The sequence below is a fragment of the Pectinophora gossypiella genome, chromosome 2, assembly GCF_024362695.1.
Source record: "Pectinophora gossypiella chromosome 2, ilPecGoss1.1, whole genome shotgun sequence".
In the NCBI taxonomy this organism is placed as follows: domain Eukaryota; kingdom Metazoa; phylum Arthropoda; class Insecta; order Lepidoptera; family Gelechiidae; genus Pectinophora; species Pectinophora gossypiella.
The window spans coordinates 5,097,568-5,116,287 of NC_065405.1; the positions used below are offsets into that span (position 1 = coordinate 5,097,568).

The 18,720-nt window shown below is 40.1% G+C and overlaps 1 protein-coding gene across 2 annotated transcripts in view; it reads left to right on the forward strand.

The window, feature by feature from the left end:
* Positions 1 to 1,390: 1,390 nt before the first annotated feature.
* Positions 1,391 to 18,720, forward strand: part of LOC126372100 (tyrosine-protein kinase Drl) — a 41,969-nt gene continuing 24,639 nt past the window's right edge. For both annotated transcript variants that reach the window (XM_050017652.1, XM_050017662.1), the window contains exon 1: positions 1,391 to 1,832. In XM_050017652.1, the coding sequence (XP_049873609.1) occupies positions 1,742 to 1,832 (91 nt within the window). In that variant the 5' untranslated portion in view covers positions 1,391 to 1,741. The remainder of the gene's footprint in view (positions 1,833 to 18,720) is intronic.

Genomic DNA, 18,720 nt, shown 5'->3' on the forward strand with positions numbered 1-18,720 from the left:
TCTTGTTGCCGTAATTATATCTAACGTTAGGAAATTATCGTACTCCAGAGACCGTCTGGACTGGATAATTTGAATTGCATAATAGAAATAACTCAGTCTAATTAGACACTTTGGATTCCTATAAGATTTAAATTAAAATAAGAATCAGGTAGGACGTTAGTAGATACTTTGTTCTTATACATAAGTAGCTAGGTATATTTATCTACATTTTGTTGCAAGTGAGGACATAATACTATGTTAACAAAGCGATTATAAAAGGACTTGGATGCGTTGATTTCTTTGTTTGTTATGTAAGTGTAAACTGGTTTTCTTTTTTGGCATAATATCCTCATAGCCACATGATGTCTTCTTTCAGATTTCTTAGTTCACATAAGTAACAGGTCGATCTCAATACGGGTGAGAGCCCTCAGTGCTCCCATTTATCCGGCCAAGTAGTTGATGCTATCTGCGGCAAATCTACAATGGCCCTGATTCCTGCAGACACCGCCTAATTTTATTTTAGGTTATATCCGTCATTTTCGTATCCGTCGAAAAGGAAAGGGACGGATGATTCACAGCACTTAATTTTAGGAAGAATGAGTAAATGAATGAATAACCCGGGCGAATCAAAAGGTACGTCGCTGGTATGCATTCCGTTTGACGTGCTGTCTACTTAACTGTGTCGGGTTATTGACGGATGTAAAATTTTTAGACGGTTGGTTTAGATTTGTGCTTAAAATTGACGTGTGTTCCATAAATTTTATGCTTGTCGATTACCCGTCCCTTTTTTTTTCGGCGGATAAGAAAATGACAGATATAACTTAAAATAAAATTAGATGGTATTTACAGGAATTAGCACCAATAGGTACCTACTTACGTCACATCAAAAAAAGGTCCATCGCAAGTATTTTCCCAGTCACCTAAGTGATGAGATGACAAACTAGTTGACTTTGATAGCATCTGTTTACACGCCTGTTAGATTCAATAGATAGATAAAAAATAGGGTCTGAGTTTTATGACTGACTCTGTACCTATGACTTTGACTTCTGTATGTAAATAATAATAATTAGATACCTATATTAAGTTGTTATAAGTATTAGGTTAGATATTTTGGCTCAATTATTGAATTTATTTTATTTTTTATTATTAAATAAATGGAATACCTGTGGAAGAATAAGTTTAGTTTTTTTTTCTATAAGTAGCCTGATTTATTTTAGAAAATTGTATACCTAGATCATTATTTTATATTTAGTATACTGCCATCTAGTGGCAACATGTAGTATTTTCTCTGCGGGTAACAAACTCAAAACTCGGCATCAAAAAAAGCAGCAGACAGGCGGTGCGGCAGGGAGTAGTACTAGTGTAAGGTGCTCATCTTTGGTGCTCATTCATTCACGCACACAAGCGTGAAACCAGTTTGACGGAAAGCGCGCCGTAGGGTGGTTGTGTCGCTTTCTTTCGTGAAGTAACGTTGTGATTATCAATGTTTATAAACAGAAAACATTGAGATAACTAAACTAGTACATCTATTTATGAATAAAGCATAAAACTTTAGTATATTTGCTCGCAAATTCTTTCGTTTGATCGTGATTTCTTGTGAATTTGTACGTTATATTCGAGTGTGTAATCTTGTGTATCGGTGAGAACTCAGATTCGTCGGACGGTGGTTTAAAATGTGAAACAAATGTGTTGTTATTGAACACTTGGGACTGATGAGGACCTTTACCTGTATTTAACGTAGGAAGGCCCTGGAGACGTGAAGATGAAGTGGTTATTTTTCGTGTGCCTGCTGCCGGCGTGCCTGGCACACCTCAATGTTTACCTGAGCAGTGCTGAAGTCTGGAGACTTTTGGGTGAGTGTTCGGAACATTATTTTGTTGATAACTTCCTAACTCATGCTAGGATGAAACAAGGAAATGTTACTTAAAAGTTTATAAACACAGTTGACCATGGATTTTCTTATCGTTACGTCTTGTCTTATCCATGTAATCCTGTAGGGGCTTTATTAAGATTCCAACATTACGTGTTAAACGAATCGTGGCATCTGGTTATCCTCTAATCCGTATTTGGAAGGCTATCTCCCTGTTGATTAGAGAGCTCAAAGATAGTTGATAACGATAAGCGAAAGTTGATTCAAATTATTACATTAATCTGCACTACCTACCTATTAAGGACCATTACGTGGCAGGAAGGTACCTATCTCCTACATTACCTACTTTATACGAATATTTATAATAGGTAGTACATACCTACCTACCTAATTATGATTAGCTTGTAATCGTAGGTGAATTACCTAAATAGGTAGGTTAACCTATCCTACCTTCCTATTATACCTACCTAGGTATCTACCTACCTACCTAGATACCTACTAGATAATTTTGAACTAGACTAGGTAGGTATGTTAGGGTAGGTTAGCTAGGTAATTTTACTAATAGGTACCTAATTGATCCATCATTTTGGAAATGACGTCTGCTTCAACGACTTAATCTGGTGAATAAGCAGCATGCAACATAGATTTAGATTTTCCTATAGTGTAACTAACTCAATTCACCTTATTCCACGCCAGGAATGCCTTCCTGCCTACTCACCTACCAATTAAAAAAGCTCACACATAGATAGGTACCTACCTACTATTTACCTATAAACTGCGTAAAACTATTTTATTATCTGCACTTAATCTGATTTCACAGATATTTCAGCTGCCAAAATAAAGCATTTAAATTCAAACAATATGAATGTGACTCGCTCGCTCGATATTGTGTAGAATCCTTTATCACTTGGTGACAAAGCTTTTTTTTAATGTCCTTCTCAAAATGTGCCCTGCTGTGTGCTTTTCCTAGAAACCCACAACACCTACCTGCCTATTGGCTATTTTACGTTAAATCTTATCGAACGCGATAAGTTTGATTTGATTTTTCGGCTATTAGATTAGATGCTAGATAAAAGTCTAATTTATCTATGACTAATGTTTGGTCATGTTATGATAATAGCGTAAGCCCCAAACTCAATCAAAGCGCATAGGTAGGTATGTGTGTTACATTTTAGTTAATAAGAAATCCACTTTTCATAGAGTTTCAGTGTTCAGGTAGGGAGGTACTTATAAGCTTATTCGATTCTATCTGTAGGTTTTTGGTTCGCCACAGCCGGGAAATAAATAGGTAGGTACCCAATGCTGTCACACATTTATGTAAAAACAAAAACAAAATCAAAAGGTTAACGTCGTGTCTTATAGGGATGTCAAGGAATTGGCCTTTGATAGACTGGAATGGAAAATGCTACACCGACAAGAGCGTGGCTCTTAAATTTATGATGATGAATAAAATCAAAAACTATTGTACCTAACAGCTTTACAGTATAAATTAGGTAGCGTTATGTAGGTAGCTAATGTTCCTAAAGTGGGAATGTTCCCGTTGTCAATAGTCTTTGATAGTAAGTAAAGTGGGTGCTTTTCTTTTTCATATTCTTCTTTCTTGTACTCTGGTCTTATCTGCCTAAAGATTAATAATAAGGGAACATTTTCAAAGTTTTTATTTTCAAAGTGGTAATATTCCCGGAAACGGCACATAAGTGGACACAACGAGAATATAATATATGGTACAATTATACTTACTATACATAATAGGTGTATTATCTACAGATATTCTTAACGGTTTCATTCTTGGAGAAGAAAAAAAGCACATTTTTTTTCTTGAAACTAATTTTAATCACCCGATTAACCATCTTGATGACTGTCCTATTTTCTAAGAAACCTAATCCCAGAGATTTAATTAGTCGCCCGTCACAACTAAAACCTCACTGCTCGTCAAGTGTGCTTTGAGCGTGAGCCGAAGTGACAGATTTACAAGGGCTTGTGCGCCCGCGCAGGTACCCGTAATAGGCTTAGCGATGACGACGGACAAAAAGCGCACTTTTTGTCTCGCTTTCATTGTCCCTTACAGACACCATCCATAGACTACTATCCGTCCTTGTCAACCAGTCTACTCTTCACCTCTTGTTCTTGCTTAAAAATTAGAATGATAATGAATACAATTCAAAGGAGCAAACGGGACTTTGCCTCGTCCTTATGCGACAATTTATACATTGAATAAACCAGCATAATTTGAATAGGATGCAATTTTGTTTCCACATGTCTATGGCTTTAAGATTATTTCGATATAAAGTTTACAATTAAGCTCAAAAGCTTACGTCCCACATGATTCTGTGATAACAAATTTCTAATAATTTGGATAGTATTGACTGTACTATAAAAATTAACATATCTAACATCTCAGTCCGTTATCTTTATTTCCATGAGTCTACGAGGCGTATCATTCGCTCGATCGACTCAGCGGGACCAGCCGACCACAAATACGTATGTAATTTATTTCAGATGACATTTATTGAGGGTCTATGGAGGCAAACCAATAAACCCGACGCCTAAAAGCGTGAATTCCGACGCCGCGACGAGAATTTTATTCCGTTTTAGATGAGGTAACTAACTATATATCGCGAAATCTTTCAATATTTACCGACCACTTTATGGAAATTAGCCGTGTTATAGGCACGCCCACTTGTCAATAAAAGCAAATAAGCGTAATATACCTATCAAACTGTTCTGCTATAAAATTTGTACATTATTAATCTACATATGTATATACATTATGTTGCCTCAACTTTGGAATAGCAGGTTCATATTGCAAGTAGAACTTATTGTGAATACGTGTGACTCAGTTATTCACTTACACACAACACTCTACCCCATACACTCGGGCGGTTCCTCTAAACACTAATAATAAAAAACAAAGCCTAAATCACTTTAACGAGCTCGCTCTGTTCATTCCCAGTTTTAATTACCTTCCTCGCAATTCATTTTTCAAATTTTCTATCCGCCCTTGCAATCAACACTCGCGGAGGCCATAAACCATGGGTTCGTGGAGTGATAACGTCCAAACCGCAATGTGGTGTACGTCTCCTTATCCCGGGGTAAGGAGCGGCGCGGGCGCTGGGCGGTGTCGGACGACAGCTTGGTTTATGGCTAACCGCTATCGCTCATCTGAATTCTTTATGCTATGCAGTGGTCTAAGGTGCTGCCGCAGCGTCTAAACTTGCTCCAAAACAGACTTTAGTTCGCCAACTTTACAACTTTGTCTTATTGATTATTTGTATTGTGTACAATATTTAGCTTTTAAGAGGTCGAAAAAGTTGAACTTAAAAATCTTATACTGTATCTGTAATCGAATTAACTTTGCTTAGTTATTTTTTTAATGCTTCCGCATTACACTTACAAATTGTACCAAAACGTAATTCCTTAAAACTTGTGACTAAGGTGCGCTGGCGCATTGTTCCACGAACAGCCACACGACAGCGTAGGCGCAGACTCGTTGTTTCCTTGATACCCACCTCAGATAAACCTTCCAGTACTTTCTAACAAAACGTGAACACTCCGATACAATCGGCTACCGCAAAACGCAATAGAATTATATTTCCATTACCTCCGCATGATTGCTCCAATAGCATTTTAAGAAACCTTTGTAATTTTTAGCAAATTGCTTCCATTGGTAACCTTGGTACAGTTTCAAAATTACCTATCTATTAGCTGTGTTATGAAACAAGTAAAAAAACTAACAGCATCCGTTGGTAAGGAGATCTTCTTCTGTTGTCTTGAGTTACTTGGCTAGAACTGCGGTCGGTGAAAAAATAACGTAAAAATCTAACTTGGGTAATATGATACTTGAACAACGTGTAGGGTTTCGTCTAGACATCGTAACCTCTTCACACGGTTACCGTACCTGCATCGTTAAATACAGACACGTACGGACACTCAAGTTATATTTAAATTTTGACATTTCCAAAAATGACTTGATGTTTTTTCACCGTCACGTTTCCGGCGTGCTATCTCCTCGTTATCTTAAAGGGCGATCTTATTTTTTCTCAGACCTATGCCAACATTATCGGTTCTCTGCACCTCACTCACCTACGTGTAAATTGTCCTGTTCCATGGCTTATCCATAGCATCCGGCCAGCCTGACGTGTCTTCAGATAACTTTTTCATAACCAAGTCATAGGAATGGGAATGGAATAATAAAAGCGCCCCAAAATAGAATTATTGTTATTTTAATAAATAGTATTAATGCTGCATTCATCGTGCCATTCGGATCTCGTCCCCTCCTAAACAGAGGCGTCTCGTTTAGAGAATTAACAATGAAATATTTCAATAAACAGCCAACGACGGCGCTATATAAATATGGGCTCGCGTCCTTCTCGAAACTATTCTTTATGTAAATAGCGTTGATACGCTGGATGACGTGGAGTGGCCCTAAATAAATTTAATTTCACGGGCGGTTGGATACAGCACAGTTTTTAATCCGTGGGGGTGTGATGTGTCAACCGCGGGCAGGTGCCGACTAAGCCGGGACACGATCTGGCCGTGATGAGAATAAAAGCGTTTAATTAAAATTACGTTTTCGCCGAGTCAATTTCTTTGTCAGCAGAAACGAGCGCTTTTTATTCCAAAATAGAGTATTTCAAGGCACATTGTATTTGCATTCGCGAGCACTTGAGGCAAGCAGATGCAGTTTGCAGAAACGGGATTAGGCGTGTATGCATCAGGCAGCGCTGCAGGCGTTAGAGGATTACTATGCGCGTTACATGAATATGCAACTCGTTATTTTCAATTACTGAGAGCCGGCGCCGCTGAGTGCTCCATACAACTCATACAACATTAATGCCTCGTCATTGTCGTTGAGTTATTGAATTGACAGTTGTCGTTCATTACGTTCATCGCGCATTTATCACGACGTTGGTATGACGTTAAATTAACAATAAAAAGTAGCGCCTCATCCTGTTCATAACTGGCGCTTTTCATGCATTTTTCATGAAAATAAAAAGTTTGTTTGCATTATTTCCGACTGGATTCACTGGAAGTTGTCGGACACTTGCCATTATTTTGTTGGCTTTTCCATAACTGGATAGGGATACGAAATTTTTATTGGGTTTTGAAAAACTGGTTACTTTGGCTTGAAACTTGGGTCGAAAAAATAAATATTGGCAGATATTTATTTTTACATACATACACATACATACATAAACTCACGCCCGTAATCCCTAATGGGGTGGGCAGAGCCACAAGTAATCAAAGACAACACATACATTACACACACATACACACACACACACACACACACATATTTACACATACATATTTTTACATTGACATATAAAAAAGCTTTGCGCATATTTTTTTCGTAGTTTTGCCTATCAGTCATCGTAAAAAGCAGTGGTTAGCTAGTCCAACCAGTCCAGTAATCATGGCGGCGATCGGTTTGGCGCGGGAATCCATTAAGGTGTGATAATGGGGATCGAATAGTTTTTCTGGTCGCCGCCTCTGATCGCGATTGTACGTGCACGACCGCCAAGCGTCACTGCCAGGGTAAATACCACTTTCAAATGCTAAATTTATGAAGAATTTCTATCCCTGGATAGGGAGGCAATAAATAGTGTACTTGCAGACATATTGAGCTAGAGTTTAATGCTTGGATTTTCTAAGCAAATGATGTTCGTCTGTTGAGGATTGCTACTTTATTTTGTTCTATAAAACTAAGCTTCGAATTTTGCTTTAATTAAAGATGTAATCATGTTTCGGAGGTCGGTAGTTTGTAGTTTACAAACCTCCACTCAGCAGCAGACTTTTTCAAACTCAATTCAATTAACAACTAACTTGAGCAGTTCCTTCGGGCTATAGATAAGTTTTCTTTGTAAAACCTACTTGAACTGTTAATGAGCTTTTTCTAATTCCACTTGCATATTGATATGTTCCTAGAAAACGACTTGTGTGCTCGATAATACTTAGAATCTTACGCGTTACTTCATATTACTATAAAAACTGGGCTTACAAGACTTTCTCGTTTGCAATGGCAATGGTTACAAGAACTTTTTCTAGATCGTCTTGCTACGGACTAAATAGGTAAAGGGACCTTATAAACGGAGTTGGAGCATCGGAGCTGTCCGATGCAATGCAGATTAATATTCCTAGCTGATACTTTTTTACTTACTTTATTTCATCAGGAACTTTCGAGTCTACGTTCCCCGAAAATAATATAGATGGCCCTGTCGAGATTGAACGTGATAACTACGAGTACTTAATTACACAAAAATACAATGTAATGGCAGAAGTATGTATAAAAATAATTGTTACTTGATATTTGGATCACATTATGTATAGAAAGAATTATGTCGCTACCTATATTGGTTCTCTTTATTGTGATCAGAGTAATAATGGGTGGAAGATGTAAGTGGGTGTAATAACAAGGGTCATCATTTAAACCCAAAACAAAAATAAAAAATGCATGACTGTTATCCATGAAATTAGAAGGTTAAACGAAGAAAAATCTTTACAGCGTCATCTGTATTGTTTTTGAGGAATGTACCCTGGAAAGTCCTTCATAGGGAATATTGTCTTGAGCTTACCTTATGTGGTAGGTATATATTATGTAGTAGTCATATATTAACTACTATATTAGGAAAAATACACAATAAACGCACTGTAGCGAGCATATCGCCTTAGGAATATTTTTCTCGAACACTATTCTCATATCTTAGGGATCGAAAATGTCTAGATAAATCTAGCAAAAAGCATTCACATTTGGAACCAACTTCCACCCATTTCTCTTTCAAGAGCGATATCGTCGCTCGGGTAGATTGCCTCCATACGTTTACATGAAAAGAAATTTCTCCGAAGTACGTTCCGAAACTCTTTTACTTTTTTCTCGTACGATAATAGCTCCTTCGAGATGCGGGTATTACATGTTATTGTTGGCTTTGTGTAGTAATCAGTCAAGCCACCGCGGTCTGATCGTTTTCGATAAGGAGATAGAAAATTCCATGTTTTTTTTTCTCTGCAACTGCTCGTTTTCTCGGCATATGTTGTTTGCAAGTTTTTACCCTTTTTGTTGCACGCCATAGTGAATATGCTATACTTGTTTTAGGACCATACTTGGTCGTCATAGCATATGCTACTTTTTGTCCGCTGTAATATTTTAATCTCATCTTGGCTAGAGTTTGGGATATGCGAGGTTTCATGAATTATTAATCGATATTGCATATATGGGCGAAGGAATTTGTCATCATCTGCTAACTTAATTAGACAGGTTGTATGCATCATAACAAGATAATTATTACTTTTCTATGGTAAGGCTGGTTACACAAATTATTATAACTCTCATAAGGAATTCTGAAACATTATAACAGGAATGTATAAATAATACTTGATGATAGAGGCGAATAAGAGTGTCACCTAATACATTACCTAATCTGTAGTGACTTGCACTTTATTAAATAAGGGTACAGGAATTTGTAAACATCGTGTATAACACGATTACATTATAACATGGACATGGTCTGGGTTGTATCGCCGGCACAATGACACGTTGCCAGAACCAGGTCACACAGCTGAATAAATAGATGTTTTATAAATAACGCGAAAGCGACCGAGCCACGAGTAAAGGACAGACGCCATACAGCCAATTTGTTTGTTAAGCGATTGTGTCACAACGCAAATTGGGCAGGAATTCCGATCCTTTAGATGTTCTTATAATGATCCAGCTTATATTTAACAAGGGCTTCCTGTTTGCTTAATCGCTTCTTTAAACGATATTTGAATCGCTATTCCAACAATTTAGTTTTTTTATTCTGTGATAGTTCCTGATAAACTTGCGTAACTGAACACTTTTATAGGAATAATGGTGTGGTTCGACTTTCTATCCCATCCATCAGAATGTAACCTGAGACAAAATTTCCTCTCAGATTGACAATGAAAGATTTTGATGCATGAGAGTGGGAACTAGACGAACTGAACAAGCGATACATCAAAGTACGACCCGAGGCTCTGAAGCTTTCACGTTCGACTTTTAAAATCACCTTGTATTTGTGATCGATAGTTGTCCATATTCAAAATAACGAGTGCGCTTGTGAAGGTTCTCAATCACACCTTGGTCGACAAGGGTTTTGTTCCCGTCGCAGCAATTTGCCGGGAATGGATGGAGATGTCAGCGCGACAAAAAGCTTCGATCGATCAGCGGTGCCTGCGCGCGCGCATATGTCACCGGTTTTTGTGCGCTTCCCAAACTTTTGTTATGCCGATTTGACGTGAGAATAAATTAGAATAGTGCATCATTGCGTTCTCTGTGCGACTGGCAATGTAGTGAAGTTACACGTGCGTTACCTTGTTGTAGTTGTCTTTATAAGATGCAGGGCATAATGTACATTATTCTGTTGAATAATACGCGGAAAAATGTGATAAAAAAAGTACGAGGAAAAATGCGATTACATTTACGACTCCGTTGAGACAATAATAGAATGTCGTAGCAGAATATAGCTCTTTCCAATAAGTAAGGTGTCAAAGAAATAATCACTTGGAGAGGCGGACACTCCCGTTGGGACGGCGCATTGGGAATCTCTGGCGCCGAGACAATGCCCAGGAAAAAAAGATCTCGAAACGAGATGCAACGGCCCACGCTTCCTCCTCCAATATCGTTAACGGACTTTAGCTTTTAGTCTAACAAAAAATTATGTTGGAATGCTTTGATTCTCAGTTTGACGCGACAAATTAGGTTGTTCGTGTATTAAATTTCGTAGGTCATCCGTGTCAGGTGTTTTGGTAAATCTCAACGGAACAGGGGGCAAGCGGTCAGACGTGGTCGAACCCTCCTCAGTGACGGCGGGGGGAGGGGGGCAGACAGGCGTCACGGCGCGTCCATCACCTGCCACCGCTGACGAGTCAGTCGGAGCTCAGTTTAAGCTCAGTTTAAACTTGACAGCCCGACCATGATCGATGATGCGTAGCGTAGGTATACTACGAACTTTAAATAGCAGACCGCCATCGCCAGACGTAGACGCTCGTTATGTTTAGCTCAGCGACATTGCTTTGTTTTTCAACGTTACCTTTGAGGAATGTGCTTGTTTTGATAATTAGAATGTACTTCTCCAGAACGGTACTCGATCCCCAAATCCCACGTCCATGGTTTAATGGGCAATTTAATAATCCATGAAGCATCTCGCAGCGCGACACCGGCCGCAACGCACAACAATATTAGATCTCCTGTTGTGTCGGCACACGACCACTATTTTATATATCTCCCGTGTTTATTCAAAGCTCAGAGTTGTCCCATTAGGGATGATGTCGTGTGACAATTTTGTTTAGAGCGCGCCATAATTGAATGGGATGGGAAGCGCGCCACGCGACCTCGCAACGTTAAGAGAAAATGTGTGAATAAATGTGCGTAATAAACCATTATGCGAGTTTCATGGACATTACCCAACGAATCAAAGCTGTTATTCTTCGCGAGAGACACAGCTACTAAAAGCCCGGTAATGTTATAAGACGTGCGCAATGCATTCGCACTTCTCGAACATTATCTAAATTGTTAAATGCACTTAGAGCCGTTGCGAGGAAACATTAAGTCTGTAAAGTTTCACACGTCGTTTCATTTAAGAGACTACAGTCGTTGGGACACTTGTTCGCGGTTAAAGGGGTGAGGATCATATACCTACGTTTTTGAAGCTTTCGTGTTGAGCGTAACAGACAGGAGACGAACTTTTGCATCAATGTTTATAATGGATGCTTCGGCTGCTTACAATACATACAGGACCACACACACGGCCCGGGAGCGCTCCCTACGCAAACACCGGTGGCGTCAGCATCGCCAGGTCCGGCTCTCAACCTCCCGTCTGTATACGTTGCTACTTAGCCACCATCGGGTGCTAATCGGTCCTAAACACGATACTATCATTATAAAATGCCATTCTTTCCCTTGTTAACAACTCGATAAGTAAGTACTTTCTCGGATCAAATCTCTTTGTTGGTTGATACATTCTCATGTAACCCGTTTTCTCAGATTTTAACACGCTCAAGTCGAAACAGTGGGAGTGGGACGACCTAAATTTGTCGTAAAAAGCCGTGAATATGTCTTGTTGGCAAAACATTTACATCGACATTGCCATAATTAGGCACCGTGAAATATGGCAGAACTCAATTGCGTTGGAGATTGTAACAATACAGTATTTGCTGAGAAGGACCAAAAATAAACAAACGTCGCATACAATCGGACGAATAAATATGGTGGCACAATGCGCGGGCCAGCACGTCATAATAAGGTAGTGGCTTTTGTGCTGGTGGCTGTAAATCATACAGTCCTTTGGAGAGAATGGTACGCCATAAATAATGTCCCGAAATTCGACTGCGATGCTCTCCACTGGGACGTTTTTGGAGCCCATGAAGAGAATTCTAATGGCGAAACAAATTAATCAATAGGGTCGCGACAATACTTCACTTTTTGCCACGAGTCCTTTTGTAATGAACCTTTATGACCGTATACGATCGAAGTTTTGACATTTAATAAAAAAAAGGGGAACCAATTTTATTACTTTGCATTTATGCATGGTTTAGGTGCGTAATTAATGTCATAGGGCGTAACGTAAACACACGTGATCAGTAATTGTTCCCTTTAATACCGTCATGGTTAAATTTAAAACTGGAATAAGTATTGAACTGCCACTCAGATTTTTATGCGTTCGTAAGAAAGCAATTACGTTGAGCATTATGATAGTATTGAAGAATTTAACGCGGTCGACGTAGTTACGACTCGACTGCGTTTTAATGGTTCACTGCACCCCTGAATAAACAAGGCTATTCGTAGTTAAATTTGCTTGCACCGGATATGGCTGCCACTCGAACGTATCCATCATGCGCTCCAGACTTGGTCAACGATCGTTCGTCCCACTTGAAGCCAGGATTACCCGCCACTACAGAATAGCTGGAAGGTGATGCGGTCAACTTGTTTTATGATCAGTAAATCTTGCCAGTTATGAGCTCCTAAATAATAACATTTTATTGGCCACCGTCGCCGTGGGATTGACGAATGCCTACTTACGTTTTATTGTCGATGGTGACGGCGACTGTCCCAGGATTTATATGTTCCTGTAAAGTTTACTGCTAATGCAATCGTGCTTATGGATTGAATTGAAGATGGGTGCAGCCGTGGTTTTCTGGAAACGTATAACAATGGCCATAGAATAACTCGTTTTACTACCATTTGTATGCCAAGTTTTATTGTTATGTGGATAAAATTGTACCTCTACGTGATGTTTTCACCATGTGCAATGTAAAGGTCATATTTTCGATGACATATATACCTACTTCCTTGTTTTACTAACAAGGGACACGAAGTCCATTAGCACCTTTTGTTTGGGACAATTGAGAGGATTTAAAATGTCACTGTAACTCACTTCGCACAGATAAGCCCGAATTCTTTTGCTTATCGATGTCACGACCACCATGATCGTTGCTCACAGCATGAATTTAGTATTTGCAGTATTTTTGTTATCTTCGTGCAGGATGTCGCATTATGTGGATAATGTGTGGGCTATGTTTACTGCGCCCAGTGTGGCCCTGTGGGTGTTGGGTAACATTGCCGCGTTTTTCAATTGTCAGACAAAATCTTTGTTTTCGGATGACGTGTATTGATTGAGGTCTAAAGCTGTACAAGTCTTGGAAGTGAATTCGTATGTTTCGCAGCATGGCGTTAGGCCGGGACTCGCCGGCCTCCCGCCGCGCGGGTCGCTCCGAGAACCCGCATGCCCCAAAATTTACATTCTGAATCCCAATAAGGGTTATTGTGATGCGTCCCTGAGCTGCTCCTAGCGACTAGATACTGTTAAGTCACTTCCAAATCGATAAAACACACACAAATTTGTCACTCGTTTCCCCGGAGAATGATCCCGCCTATTGTATAGCGTCGTTTTGTTTACATAAGACCAAATTTACTTCTCATTCGGATTTCCCAACCGGGTCTTTTGTATACAAAATATTTCAATTGAAATGTTTATGTATTTTGTGGTCAATGTGACCGCGGGACCGGTTGTGATATGAAACGTATTATGCGGTGTCAAGTTTCTTGAAATATAGTGTTAAAGCGACACCTAAAATTATTTTTCTCTTTTTTATGGTGGCCGTTAAAGAGAACCGCGTGAATTTCTTGAAATTAATGGATAGAATCTTCACCTTGATCGTTAATTTGAAATTTAATCACGTTTCGTGGCAGTAAGGTGGATTAGTGTTTGCTTTTCTGTGAAGTCTTGGTTAGGCAAACATCGTGACACCCTCGCGAGCGTCGAACGGTAGAAGTCGTTGAAAAAGAAAATACACTTTTGGGAAGCAGTCGTACAGTACAAATATTGGTTGAATCCGTTCGGAGGTGCTCGTCAGCCAATATTTGTTCGCTCCACTGAGGTCGTTATTACATGCTGTATGTGGTCATTGCGCCAGACTTATCAAACAAACACCATAGTGAGGTGCTGAGTTAAAAGAATTTTGCTGTTGTTCAAATATAATTTGAGTCGGGTTTATTCCGTAGAGCGGTGCATTAACTCGAGCGGACGGAGTAACTTATTTTTGTCTCAGTTAACGCCGTCCGGGTACCAATCGTATTAATGGGAGGCTGCGTTTATTTAACCGCTCGTAACTCGGCTCGTTACGACCGCGTGTGGATTTTTAAGCGTTAACGATTGCCTGAACTACCTCGCGTCATTTCTTGAGCACATCGCTGTCAAAACCGTACCGTCGTCGTATGTTAACCGATTGATTTATGTTTTCGTTTCGGAGTGAAAATAACACGGTTTTAGTTAACAATTTTAGAGAAACAAAACTTAAACGGATCCGCGACCAAAAAACAATTTGGAAATGCAAAAGCTTAGTTTGTTAAACGCAACTTAGATCGACTGACCGTTAAGGCTAACGAAGCGTACAGGGTTGTTAGGTTAATTGTGTTGGCTGATGGCATCTGGATCCGTGCTCACATTACCATGAGTGTCCCACTGCGCTACGATTGCATCTCACCGCAGTCGTGATCAGGGAAAATGCTCAATTGTGCTCAGCAGTCACGTTTTTACCTGCGATGAAAGAATAGCGCACAAATCTATGCAAATAATGCGCAATAAAAGTCAATAGAAGAATGCGCAGCTGCAATTTTATTCAGGCTTTACATCTGACGAGGTTTTAGAATTTATTATCTGCAGAAAAAATATATTTTATTTCTAGTACGTACGAGTATATAGTGGAAGGTACATTTATTTGGCGCCGAGAGGTGTCGAAGGTAATAAAGGAGAATTCCACTTGAAGCGAAGTGTGGGCGCCGCACACACATTTTACTCCTACAAATGTAAATTCAATTTCGACTCGGAAATATTTACGAAGATACTGACTGGAAATGTTTACTTTATTCTTTATTGCGTTATATTTTTATTTACCAGCACGTCAAGTTCCTTCCCACCGTGTAGCGTGTTCGCGCGAAACATTAATATTGACTGTACATACGAGTAAATCTTTATACCCTGTGGTACGCCGAACTTTAACTAATACAGGATTGTGCGGTTTAGTTTCAGGAGAGTTCGGGTCGATCTCTCGTAGCTGCTCCCGACGTTAGGACATCAGATAATTCATTAGGGACCAGACACGCTGCTCTACACGCTACCTCATTAGTGACTTCATAAAATCCGTTTCTTTTCTTCGCAAGGATGTTTATTTTATCCGTTCGTTTAAAACCAACGCGTTTCACATTTTATTCCTTCGGTGTTTATTTGATTTTTATTTTGGTCGCTCTCGCCGTTTACTTATTCGATTCTACCGTTTTAACTGATCGTAGTTTTGCATCGCGTGGTGCAAATGCGGTTTTTATTTTCCGACTCCTCGTGTCGTGACTTAGGGGACTTTTAACGGCATTAAAAGAACAAAACAGTTCGTGTGTCGTGCCGTTCGGCCTTTATCTTGCGGAGCCGGTAGCAACTATAATACAAAAGTAGCCTGTCTAATTGTAATGGGTAGCAGCCAGGTGGAATAATACCCCAGCCTCGCCCGCAGGCCTTAAAAAAAGGAGGGGCGTGGCCTGACCAAGGTCCTGTTTGTTTTCGGCCCAACTTTAATCGACGCCGAAAAGTGAATATATCTGGTTAGAGTCTTTAATTCTGATTTATAGACACGGCGCGCTGTTATTATGAAGTTGTGGTTATATCTCCCGCGACTGCGCCCTCGCCCTCCGTTCCCAGCTCATAATATCAATTAACTCATTCATAAATTCATAATCCACGGTTCGATAATTAAAATACAGCGTTAGGCAAAATAATTGCTTGCATATGTATGAGTGGTCGTTGTAAGCTCAGCGTTGAGATGAGAATTAAATTTTTAATAGTGGGTGGAGTTCGAAATTCGCGGAATCTTGTTTTCATAACGAGCCATTGTTTTTCATATCTCTGCCATCTAGCTTTCATACAAGAACCACCTACAGTAAATCACCTGTTTGAGAGATTCCTCGTCATGATATACTCTGTAATGTTTGTATAACAAGGTGATTTTGTGGAATAAGCGTAGCTTGTTAGTTATTCGTTCCGCGAGAAATTGAAATGGAACGAGGTAGAGTGACTCGGACAGATCAGGAGTAATTCAAACTGCGCCGGTTGTCTGCTCGCGCTCGTCGGATAATGCGAGCAATCCATCTCGGCAGTCGGCGATGATGGATCAGTGATGGAGATCACGACTGCTTTCTTTGTTGTTTTGCTCTGTTGATAAACGCTGCGCCGCCCGCTCCGCCGTATTAGTACCTTGTTACGTTCGAATAGCCTTGTTACGAGGTTAATAGGTTTCTGTCTTGTGGTGATGATAGTTTAGAAAAGTGGTTTTACGTTTTTTCTTACTTTGTACATGTCCAAATCCCCAATCCTTATTTAGGAAGTGGCTTGGTTTAATACATTATGTAAGCTCGTTTAAAATCTGATATCTGAATCAAAAGTACGAGCCCGAAGCAGCGACACTCGTCGAAGTGTGTTAATGTTAGTCAATATATTGATATCTAAGGCTATGTTATGTTAATATCATAAGACGTAACGTGCGTAGGCTTCAAATGTAGTTTCCGATAAGATCGGCTCGTGTGTCGTGTTACAGGGTGTCTCGAGCTTTCACCGTGCGTCAGCGCGGCGCGGCGCGGCCGGGACGCGCGTGTTGTGACAGCATCCCACGATAAACTCCATGTTTATATGCGCGCGCGCGCCCGCCATGTTTGTTTTATCTCGATCCACCTTTCCTCCGTGTTAATAAATGTCTTGTATTGGAAGAATCTTATCTTCCTTTTTTCCATCAATATTTTTATGTCCATCGTATGTTTTATTTAGACATCGGTTATTAATAATAATGGATCCTTGAGGTCGTTAGATCAAAATTTAAGATCTCCTCGTGTGTACGTGTAGGCAGTTTTTGTTGGTGTCGTTTTTTGTGGACGTCAGTTGTGTGGGTCTCATTTTTATTGGGGTTTTAACAAGGGACCTGGTACGTGTAGTTGTGTTTTATATTCAAAACAGATGTTATCCTGCGACGATGGCTGGGAAATTAATTGAATATGTTTTGTTTGTTATTCGGTTTGAATCACACGCCCATTTGAACATTCCCACATTGGCGCATTATCTTTATAGCAGGTGTTACATGCGTTACGTAGTCAGCTCTTGTTTTTAGGCGATGCATTTTAATACGAATGAATTCAACATGTATTTGGATGTTAGGGATTAGTGAATGGTGCTGGTCGAGCGCGCATCGTATTACGGTTACTTAGTTAGCGCGCATCGAATCGCGCGCACCGGAGCGACGCGCATTGTGCGCCCGGAAACTGTCCCGTGGCGGAAACCGCGGAAACGCGTATAATTAGGTCGTTAATATCCTCCACTGACAGGTATACCAAAACAGATCACTAAATAGTGTGACTTGATTTTTCAAGTGTTCTAGTACCTAGTTCCTACAAAATTAAATAACGGGACAATCGAGAATAAGATTTTTTTATATAATATATATAAATGCGTCTTACTTGAAAATGCATTCCCACCTGCAGGCGAATACTCATGCTTTATGATATTCAAAATTTTATGTTGTAGAGTTGGAAAATATGAGGAGAGCGCTGCGGGGCACCTGAGGGCACGCCGCGCTTACACCGGCCATTTACTCTTTTGCTCTTTTTGCCCATTGTTTACTTTACGAACGGCGTATAAAATTTTATGATTTCCATCAGGAGGGACGGCTTAAATTATTTTCTGAACGGCTGCCAACTCGATAATACCGGGTTGTGCGTGCGATTCTCTTCGATTGCCTCTAATTTATGGGACGGAGTTGCGGCGTTCGATTACACGTTTTAATTTAAACTCCCGACGGCGTAACCGGCCGGCGGACGCCGACTATGGTTCATGAGGCTCGTTCACATGACACCAGTAGGTGTTCGTCAGGTGTAAACACGCGCTGAGCACGGCCTGCCGCCGACGCTCGTTTTGTTGAAGGGCCCTTCACGAGGGCTCTCCGTAAACTGCTCTCTTGCAGCCTCGCCTTCGTCACACTACAACTCATTTTTAAAACATAACCCTGTACATATTTCTTCTATTTAACGTGTAAAACGACACCTCCAATAGCGTTGGCGTCACCAGCAAACTTCTGTATAATATTTTTGTCGTCTCGAGCCTCATAACCTTTATAAGTTCCAAAGCAAACATGAGCTAGCTTCTGTGCCAGCTTTATGTTGGTACAAATCCACGACATAATACAGTGTGGCAGTCGGATAATATTTGGTGAGCGCTGTTTGACAAGCGTGTGCGTGTTTTGTTATTGGACACCTCCACTGGGCACACAGTTTCTATTTGAATTGCACGGACCAACCATGGAAGTTTTCAGGAAAAGCTGGTTTC